Here is an 11480-nt window from a genome sequence, read left to right on the forward strand (position 1 = left end):
AATTAATTAAATAATCAAGCCCCCCCCCCCAATTAAAAAAAAAAGAATTTGGTGAGCCAGTTGTTAAAAACAACCATTATTCAAAATTAAATTGTAGGGCTTCCCTGGTGGTGCAGTGGTTAAGAATCTGCCTGCCAACGCAAGGGACACGGGTTCAAGCCCTGGTCCGGGAAGATCCCACATGCTGTGGAGCAACTAAGCCCATGCGCCACAACTACTGGGCCTGCACTCTAGAGCCCGCGAGCCACAACTACTGAAGCCCGCGCGCCTAGAGCCCGTGCTCTGCAACAAGAGAAGCCACCGCAATGAGAAGCCTGCGCACCGCAACAAAGAGTAGCCCCCGCTCGCCGCAACTAGAGAAAGCCCGCACGCAGCAACAAAGACCCAACACAGCCAAAAATAATTTAAAATATAATAAAAAAATTTTTTAAAAATTAAATTTTATATACTTGCAATTAAGTAAACTATATTAAAAACAAAAGTAATAAGTACTCAAAACCCATCACTTCCTAATTATTTTACTATATATTTACTATTATTATGCTCTTGAAGTTTTTTACATCTGTAGTGTCTGTATGGTGGAAATATACACAGTGGTATATTGCTGGTACATCTCCTTCCAACCCCACCTTTAGTGACATCATATTGGTACCTTGAAAATGACCACACTGAGAGTATTTACACCATGAAATTGGCAAAAACTATAAATCAGGACTTTGTTTTGTTAATTTTCTGGAATTATTTTTGGAGAATCTGTTGTTAAACATTTACCAACACACCACTGCCTCTGGTATCATCTATATCTAGCAAAAAAAAGAAAAGAAAGGAAATCATTTCTCTAACTCAATGGTTAACTCTTTTAAAAAGCTATCTCTTACTTTTGGTTAAATCATGTTCAGTGTTTACATTCTTGTGGTATGTAAACATTGGGGTACAGCTGAAAACTACATTGTATACTATGATTACGACTCCATGATTACACTTAAGTCTGACTTATAGTTGCTGCCATTCTGCAATGTCCTTGCCCCTCTCTCCTCTGTTAGATTTATTAGATTGTCTGTTTCCTGGAATGCGTGGCATCTTCTTTCTTGATTTTCACCTGTTGTAGTGGAACACATCTTCCCATAGTTTCCTAAGAAAGAGTGCTTTGACGGTTAATTTGGAGTAAGAACGTAAATGTCCTGCCTCATATTTGGTTGATTGTTTGGCTGGATCTAAATTTCTAAGTTGCAAATAATTTTCTCACATAATTTTGGAGATTTTTCTATTTTCTAGCTTATAGTATTGTCCTGAGAAGTGCAATGCCATTTTGATTTCTGTTTCTTTGTACATGCTTCCTCCCTTTCTCTCTCTTCCCCCCACTCCTTCCCTCCCCTCTTCTCCATCTCTCCCTCCCTCACCCCCAGCCCTACCTGCCCTCTCATTCTTTCTTTCTATGGAAGCTTTTAGAGTCTTGTCCTTGGTGTTCAAAAATTTCAAGGGAAAGTGCCTTATTCCTTTCATTTTGCTGGGCACGGTTAGGAGATGCAGGTCCTCCCATGGAATTTCTCTATTTTATTTCTTGGATAATGTCTTCCCCTCCATTTTCTCTTTCTGGGACACCCATTAGATGGATGTCGACCTCCCTGATTTAGCTCTTTTTTTTTTTTTTTTAATTTATTTTATTTTATTTTTGGCTGTGTTGGGTCTTCACTGCTGCGTGCGGGCTTTCTTTAGTTGTGGCGAGCGGGGGTTACTCTTTGTTGTGGTGCACGGGCTTCTCATTGTGGTGGCTTCTCTTGTTACGGAGCACAGGCTCTAGCGCACGGGCTTCAGTAGTTGTGGCTCACAGGCTCTAGAGCGCAGGCTCAGTAGTTGTGGCACATGGGCTTAGTTGCTCCACGGCATGTGGGATCTTCCTGGACCAGGGATCGAACCCATGTCCCCTGAACTGGCAGGCAGATTCTTAACCACTGTGCCACCAGGGAAGTCCCTGCAATGTTTGTTCTCCTTTACCTGTGACATCTTTCTTACTTTCCTTACTATATATTTGTTCACATTTTAAACTGATTCTTCATCTCCCAACTTTGAATTCTTGAGCAGGAGATTCCACAAATACAATTTCAAGCTCCAAGGGGCCTCCTTAAGACCACTTACGAGATCAGATATTTACATATAGGATTGATCTAACTTCTCAAAATCTTGAGTTTGTTAAATAAACTTTAACTGACTTTATAACTCCCTTTAAGGATTTTTTTTTAGACTTGCAATATGTAATGAGTTGAATTGTGTTCCCCAAAATTCATTTGTTGAAGTCCTAAACCCCCATACTTCAGAATGTGACCTTATTTGGAAACAGAATCATGTATATTATATTAGTTAAGATGGCGTCGTTAGGATAGGCCCTAAGCCAATATGATTGGTGTCCTTATAAAAAAGGGAAATTGGGACACCAACAGGCATAGAGAGAAGCCCATGCAAAGAAACACAGAGAGAGACAGTCATCTATAAGCCAAGGGGAAGAGGCCTGGAACAGATCCCTCCCTCCCTCAAAAGGAACCAACCCTGCCAACAACTTGATATTGGACTTCTAGCCTCCAGAACTGTGAGCCAATAAATTTCTGTTGTTTAGGCTACCCAGATTTGGAGCCCTAGCAAACTGATACACAACTAGTACTGAACAATTGAAACTTGGTTATGAAATCTTGAAGTTCAATACAGGAAGGGTATTCATCCTAGAGAAAACAGGAAAATCCAGTTCTAACAACTGTTGCAACTTCCATTACAGAACGAGAGGTTTCATACATTTTTAGCATATATTTCATGGTTTTAAGTTGCTTTCTATTATAAATGAAATATAAATGATGACTTTCCTGTAGCCCTAAATTTTAACTCCATAGCTTGACTTTCGAGACCCTTGACAATATGATCTTAATCTAACTTGCCATGCTTATATCTCACTGTTGTTTTTCATAAACTTCATGGTCCAGTCAAATTAAGACACCAGTCCCAGAATAGGCCTGGGTATTCCTGTGTCTTCTCCACATCTTTCTACTTAGAATGGCCTTTTCATTCTTCATAATTACACATTGAAAAATCCAACAGTCTTCTTTCAAGGTCCAGTGGAAAAACCATCACTCCTAAGAAGATGTTTTTCACTCAATCTAAATGGTCTCTGAACTTCCATTTATGTTTTTGTTTCATTATTTTTATTTTAGTTATCTGCTTACATGTAATGTCCTCTGATTGACTGTAAGTTTTTTAGGGCAAGAAACAACTAGCACAGGTAAGTGTTACGTGGGTTTCTCCTCCCAAAAGTGAAGACTCAGACAAGAGCTTTGTGTGTGGGTCATTTGTTCTGAAGACGTAATCTCAGGGCTCAAGAGTGAGGAGACTGAGAAGAATGAAACAAGGAAGAACGGAAAGCCAAGCCAAGAGTGAGTTATTGAGCTGGTTACTCCTGTGGGCAAGTAAGTTTCAATCCCATGGGGGAGTCTGAGGAATGGTCTAGACTATGCCTCATTTTTTTTACCCAAGAATAAAAGAGAAAGGAATATTTATCTAATGACTCCCATCCCTTTAGAAGTCAAGGATCTCTTCCCAGGGTATCTCTTGTACTTCCAGGTTTGTGCATAGACCAGAATAGCTGAACAGGCTTCTACAAATGTCCTGTAGCATGGTATTAGTGACATCATGGGGCATAAAGTGAGAAGTAGATGGTGCAGCTATGACAAGATGCTGCCGAGCTACACTTGCCTAGAACTGGCTGCCAGAGTAAGAGTCTCTAGAGACTGACTGATGAGTATGGAAAACAGCTGATATCATAAAGCTGGGGAAGAAAGTCTGATAAAGCCCATTTCTTGCACTGCTCCAATCTGCTCATGCCCTATTTTAATAGTTTCCCCAAAGACAGGGATGTTGTGCATAGAAGCAGTACACATCGGCTATATTCCTCCCTCTGATCAAAAGAGCAAAGGCTCTCCTGCATGCTAGTTCAGACAACTAGAATCTTAGCAAGATATCCAGCCACAGAAAACCAGACTCAATTTCCATTTGGCCTGAAGTGTAACACACTCTTGGTTTGGGACCCTGAGACAAGTATTCTACTGCAAGTAGTTTATTTCAGTGGTGTTCCCAGGAAACACCCTTGGAGGAATGAGGATATGAAATAAAAATAGAAAGGAAGCCAATAAAGTCATTTCTACCATAGATAATCAGAATTCCATCCTACTGGGGGATTCAGGGAGAATGTAAAGTATACCCCAGGTTTGTCTCCCCCAAAATGGGTGAGAAAGTTGTGGTATTTATCTGCCAATTCCTTTCTGGCATTGGTTGATGGCTGCTTCCAAGGACAACTTCCAGCACTTCTGAATTGCCCTTTGTGTGGACTAAGTGGCTTCTCATGGCCAAGAAGTAAATCCTTCAGGCAAAGAGTCTCCAGTATTAGCAATAAACAGCCTTCAACATGCAGAGGCAAATGCTGAGTGCAAATGAGGAGGACACCAATAGCTTTAGAAATCTGCTTTAGAAACTCAGCTACAAGTATAAAGTGCATGGAGTTTTCTAACACTGACCCTGGCACAAAGGGACATTTATCAACTGAAGTTGTTTGAATAGGTGCTTCTCTTGATTACATGATAATTTCAATGAATTCAGTTCTACCAAAGAAATAGGTGAATCCTGATGAATATAGATGCAAAAATCCACAACAAAATACTAGCAAACAGAATCCAACAACACATTAAAAGGATCATACACCATGATCACGTGGGATTTATCACAGGGATGCAAGGATTCTTCAATATACACAAATCAATCAATGTGAAAACCATATTAACAAATTGAAGAATAAAAACCATATGATCATCTCAATAGATGAAGAAAAAGCTTCTAACAAAATTCAACACCCATTTATGATAAAAACTCTCCAGAAAGTGGGCATAGACGGGACCTACCTCAACATAATAAAGGCCATATACGACAAACCCACAGCAAACATCATTCTCAATGGTGAAAAACTGAAAGCATTTCCTCCAAGATCAGAAGAACAAGACAAGGATGTCCACACTCACCACTCTTATTCAACATAGTTTTGGAAGTCCTAGCCATGGCAATCAGAGAAGAAAAAGAAATAAAAGGAATAAAAATTGGAAAAGAAGAAGTAAAACTGTCACTGTTTGCAGATGACATGATACTATACATAGAGAATCCTAAAGATGCCACCAGAAATCTACTAGAGCTAATCAATGAATTTGGTAAAGTTGCAGGATACAAAATTAATGCACAGAAATCTCTTATATTCCTATAAACTAATGATGAAAAATCTGAAACAGAAATTAAGGAAAGACTCCCATTTACCATTGCAACAAAAAGAATAAAATACCTAGGAATAAACCTACCTAGGGAGGTAAAACATCTGTACTCAGAAAACTATAAGACACTGATGAAAGAAATTAAAGATGATACAAACAGATGGAGAGATATAGCATGTTCTTGATTGGAAGAATCAACGTTGTGAAAATGACTATATTACCCAAAGCAATCTACAGATTCAGTGCAATCCCTATCAAATTACCAATGGCATTTTTTACAGAACTAGAACCAAAAAAATCTTAAAATTTGTATGGAGACACAAAAGACCCCGAATAGCTAAAGCAGTCTTGAGGGAAAAAAACGGAGCTGGAGGAACCAGACCCCCTGACTTCAGACTCTACTACAAAGCTACAGTAATCAAGACAATATGGTACTGGCACAAAAACAGAAATATAGATCAGTGGAACAGGATAGAAAGCCCAGAGATAAACCCACACACCTATGGTCAACTAATCTATGACAAAGGAGGCAAGGATATATAATGGAGAAAAGACAGTCTCTTCAATAAGTGGTGCTGGGAAAACTGGACAGCTACATGTAAAAGAATGAAATTAGAATACTCCCTAACGCCATACACAAAAATAAACTCAAAATGGATTACAGACCTAAATGTAAGACTGGACACTATAAAACTCTTAGAGGAAAACATAGGAAGAACACTTTTTGACATAAATCACAGCAAGATCTTTTTTGATCCACCTCCTAGAGTAATGGAAATAAAAACAAAAATAAACAAATGGGACCTAATGAAACTTCAAAGCTTTTGCACAGCAAAGGAAACCATAAACAAGACGAAAAGACAACCCTCAGAATGGGAGAAAATATTTGCAAACGAATCAACGGACAAAGGATTAATCTCCAAAATATATAAACAGCTCATTCAGCTCAATATTAAAGAAACAAACACCCCAATCCAAAAATGGGCAGAAGACCTAAATAGACATTTCTCCAAAGAAGACCTACAGACGGCCACGAAGCACATGAAAAGATGCTCAACATCACTAATTATTAGAGAAATGCAAATCAAAACTACAATGAGGTATCACCTCACACCAATTAGAATGGGCATCATCAGAAAATCTACAAACAACAAATGCTGGAGAGGGTGTGGAGAAAAGGGAACCCTCTTGCACTGTTGGTGGGAATGTAAATTGATACAGCCACTATGGAGAACAATATGGAGGTTCCTTAAAAAACTAAAAATAGAATTACCATATGACCCAGCAATCCCCCTACTGGGCATATACCCAGAGAAAACCGTAATTCAAAAAGACACATGCACCCGAATGTTCATTGCAGCACTATTTACAATAGCCAGGTCATGGAAGCAACCTAAATGCCCATCGACAGACGAATGGATAAAGAAGATGTGGTACATATATACAATGGAATATTACTCAGCCATAAAAAGGAACGAAATTGAGTCATTTGTTGAGACGTGGATGGATCTAGAGACTGTCATACAGAGTGAAGTAAGTCAGAAAGAGAAAAACAAATATCGTATATTAACGCATGTATGTGGAACCTAGAAAAATGGTACAGATGAGCTGGTTTGCAGGGCAGAAGTTGAGACACAGATGTAGAGAACAGACATATGGACACCAAGGGGGGAAAATAGCGGTGGGGTGGGGATAGTGGTGTGCTGAATTGGGCGATTGGGATTGACATGTATACACTGATGTGTATAAAATTGATGACTAATAAGAACCTGCAGTATAAACAAACAAACAAAACAACTAATACTAAACTTTCATTGGGTTATTTGTATGGAAATATGTTAATATAAATGTTTCAGACATTACATGAAATTTCTAAAAATCTTATATGTTCTGGTATAATGTTATAAGTCATAATCCTAGTTATTACTTTAAAATGTATATCTCAGAAATAACTAATTTTCTTGTCAACTGCATTATTATGAACTTTCATCAAATCTTTAACCGTGGTCATTTTTAAGTCTTTTGTCATTTACAGACAGTTCTGGGTGTACTCTGATGCTTTTGTAAATATGTTCCTATAAAAGGGTTTCATCTTCAGGAAATTCATGGAAAAGACTCTGACAAGTACAGGTTTCTGGTACCTGACTGTACTGCTGAACTGAATGAATAAGCATTTTCAGAACTCTAATGAAAAACTGATGAGCTCATAAAAGTGCTAACAAAAGATCAAGATGAAAAAAAAAAATTAATTACATGGGACTGAGTCAACTGATGAGGATGAGTATAATTTTTGTGACTTTCTGGTTGAATTTAAAAAAAGAAAAAATCCCACAAGGACTCAGAGGCAAAGAATATACAAATCAATGTTCACTGCAAAGTAAAGGAACTGTTACAGTGGAGGATTACTGGACTGAATGTCAATATTATGACATAGTATGAGTGTGTTTCATGTTTGGTAATTGCAATCATTGTTGCTTTTGTTGTGGTCATCCATGTACAGTGCTTGGTGTCAGTCTATTTATCTCTTGTAAAAATAAAATACAGTGTGTGTGGAAAAAAAAAAAAAAAAAAAGAATTACTATATGACCCAGCAATCCCACTATTGGGCATATACCCTGAGAAAACCATAATTCAAAAGGAGTCATGTACCACAATGTTCATTGCAGCTCTATTTACAATAGCCAGGACGTGGAAGCAACCTAAGTGTCCATTGACAGATGAATGGATAAAGAAGATGTGGCACATATATACAATGGAATATTACTCAGCCATAAAAAGAAATGAAAGTGAGTTATTTGTAGTGAGGTGGATGGACCTAGAGACTGTCATACAGAGTGAAGTAAGTCAGAAAGAGAAAAACAAATACCATATGCTAACACATATATACAGAATCTAAAAAAGAAAATAAAAGGTTCTGAAGAACCTAGGGGCAGGACAGGAATAAAGACACAGACGTAGAGAATGGACTTGAGGACACGGGGAGGGGGAAGGGTAAGCTGGGATGAAGTGAGAGAGTGGCATGGACTTACATATACTACCAAATGTAAAATAGATAGCTAGTGGGAAGCAGCCGCATAGCACAGGGAGATCAGCTCGGTGCTTTGTGACCACCTAGAGGGGTGGGATAGAGAGGGTGGGAAGGAGACGTAAGAGGGAGGGGATGTGGGGATATATGTATATGTATAGCTGATTTGCTTTGTTATAAAGCAGAAACTAACACACCATTGTAAAGCAATTATGCTCCAATAAAGATGTTAAAAAAAAATAGGTAACTAATAAGAATCTGCTGTATAAAAAAATAAATAAAATAAAATTCAAAAATACAAAAAAAAAAAAGAAATAGGTGAATCCCTCATGTGGTAGAAATTAACTGTTTAAATAGAAATTATAACATTTCATCAAATTTATTACCACATATACATGGGGAACTGGGGCCTGAAAGGACATACACATTTTTATCTACATCCTAAATTCAGAATCATGTTTATATCCATATTGATGCAAAACAAAGTCATTGCTGGAGCTTCCAAAAGCAGCAACATTTTTTCCGAATGCAGCAGAGGAATATTTTTAGATTTGTGTGTGACTTATTTCTTTTGCTTTGTCCATCAGTTTAATATTAATGGATGCTCTTAGATTAGCCCAAAAAAGTCCATGTTTGCTCTTCTCCTTGGGCCATTCCAAATAAGTTCTCTGTGCCATGAGAGCTTTGAGCTTGTGATAGCTGCTAGGAATGGAATACTGTGGAATGGGATCCAGCAAGATCAGGATTAAGTTATTAGATCCTTCATTGAAGAGATTGTGATGGGCAAAATAGAGTTCATAATGGCACCACTCACTCTGGACAAAGTTGGGAGACAAAACAAAGATGGACTTGTAACTTTTCTCAATGCAGTTTATGATATTTTCCACGATGCTCTTGCCAGGAACAAAGTTTCTCTCATGGAGACAAATTCTTATATCTTCTTTTTCTAGGTTTGGTATTAATTCATTCTTCACCCAGGCAGAATCATGCCCACTATATGAAATAAAAGCATGGAACTGGACAGTTCTTTGGAGTTCTTCTAAGGGTACATTCCTAGCCCTGCGCCGGGTCTGGGTCCACTGCCACACCATCCTGAGATACCAGGGCAGATCCAAGTAGATACAGAGGACAGTCACAGTAACAGCCAACACCAGCCCAGGGACTCCAATGGTGACAATCAGCAGAGCTGTGTTGCAGGACAATTGAGATACATGGAAGTCCTTTAGTGGGGTTCCCTTATAGCTTTCTGGATAATCACACTTATAAGAATCAGGCCAACCCTCTACCACTTCACTTGATACTTGGCCTACACTTTGGATAAAGTCTCTTAACTCGCATGTACATTGGAATGGATTGTTCCCTGCTTTTAGGGACCTAATCTTCTGGCAGCTCTGGAAGAAATCAGCTGATGGGTTGGAGACTGAATTATAGTCAATGATCAGTATGGAAAGGCTGCTAAAGGTACCACATCCAGGAAGGTGGGCTAAAGAATTGGAAGCAACATTGAGTTCTTGCAAAGTTTCTAGACTGGTGACATCTATAGGGATGCTCCTTATTCTGTTATTGTGGAGATCAAGAACCTTGACCCTGGGAGGTAAACATCTGAAAACAGAGTCAGTAAGTATATTTGAAGACATATTTAGACTTAATAAACTTCTGGTCCAAGGGCAATTTCCTTCACTTTCATCATACTTTAGGGAATTCTGGCTAACATCCAATTGTTGTAGAGACTTCATCTCCTTGGTCATATGAACTATAATTGCAAGTTCTTTTAACTGATTCATTTGTAAACTGAGTGTCTTCAAATTAACCAAGTTTGCACAGTTTTTAAAAACCATGTCTGTTAAGAGATTGTTGGAAAAATTCAAATACAGAAGTGGGCTAATTTGGGATGGGCAGACCATGTGGACCATGTGTGCAGCAGACACTGTGAGATGCTGGATGTTCATATTTGAAAGGATTTTATAGATATAACCTTGTGGAAGGCTGAACACATCATTGACAACTTGGTGTATAGACAAGGCCTTCAGTGAAGTACCAGAATAATCAAAATCTCTGAAGTCAACACGACCTTGTAGTTTCACGTTTGAAATTGAGAAATACTTGATGTTTGTATGCCAAACCAACTGGAGGATCATAATGAAGGAATTCCAAGTTGTTTCAATGTTGTTTAAAGTAAGATTTGATAACCTTGAATTCTTTTGAAGTTTTGACAGAACATTTTGGAAAGAAGAACACCCATTATTATCTAGCACACATTTGATATTAGACAGTTCCAGACTTACAGCGGTGCTGACTGACACATCCAAAATAAAATGGAATTCATTTCTTGTGGGGAAAACAATGTGCAGACTCTGGGTGTTAAGGTCTCGAAGGCTCTCAGGGTCTTCTTTTTCCCCGTAAGTGTCTCCTAAGACCAGTAAAACCTTACTGATGTGCAAATAAGCAATCGGCAGCATGCTGGATTTTTGTAACTGTGTGGCACTCAACCCCAGAAATTCTAGTTGAGACATGTTGCCAAGCTCTTGGCATATGGGCAGAGCATCAAATGCATTAAATGAGAGGTCTAAGTGCTTGAGGTTCAGAGTAGGGTGGCAAGAAATCTTCTCCAGCTTGTTGTGGGACAAATCCAAGTATTCCAGTTCCTGGTTAAATTTGAAAACACTCATGTCAAGATACTGGATTCTATTATGAGAAATTATCAAAATCTTCAGCTTTGATAGTGATATGATGTCAGAAGTCCGAAGTTCAGAAATGTAGTTTTGGGATATATCTAAGATTGTTGTGTTCAGGGATAGGTCTTTGGGAACATGGGTAAGACCTGTTTTTGATCTGTCAACTAAAAATTCACTTTCATCAGATAACTGGGTTCTGATCTCAAGTATTAGTATGAAGATGATGGCAAAATGGAAGATACTAGAATTCGTTTTAGTCATTTTGTAACAGTAAACAATCCTAAGGGTAACTGCTATTCTTCAGAGCATCTTGATACAGATACAGATCCTAGGGGAAAAAAATCAACATTAATTGACTGTATTAAATTAGGCATGGCTGACATTAAACATTTTTTACTAGAGACTCATTAAATGAAGTTTACATTATTTGGAGTCACACAACCTGAAACCAGGAAAATATACATATTTATAAACAATTATACTATCTCT

At 38.2% G+C, this 11480-nt stretch overlaps 1 protein-coding gene across 1 annotated transcript; it reads right to left on the reverse strand.

Moving 5' to 3' along the window:
• Positions 1–8861: 8861 nt before the first annotated feature.
• TLR1 (toll like receptor 1) lies at positions 8862–11252 on the reverse strand. The gene has a single exon (XM_061191319.1). The coding sequence runs from the start codon at positions 11250–11252 to the stop codon at positions 8862–8864; it is 2391 nt and encodes a 796-aa protein (XP_061047302.1).
• Positions 11253–11480: the final 228 nt, after the last annotated feature.

The sequence above is a fragment of the Eubalaena glacialis genome, chromosome 5 (genome assembly GCF_028564815.1).
Source record: "Eubalaena glacialis isolate mEubGla1 chromosome 5, mEubGla1.1.hap2.+ XY, whole genome shotgun sequence".
Taxonomy (NCBI): domain Eukaryota; kingdom Metazoa; phylum Chordata; class Mammalia; order Artiodactyla; family Balaenidae; genus Eubalaena; species Eubalaena glacialis.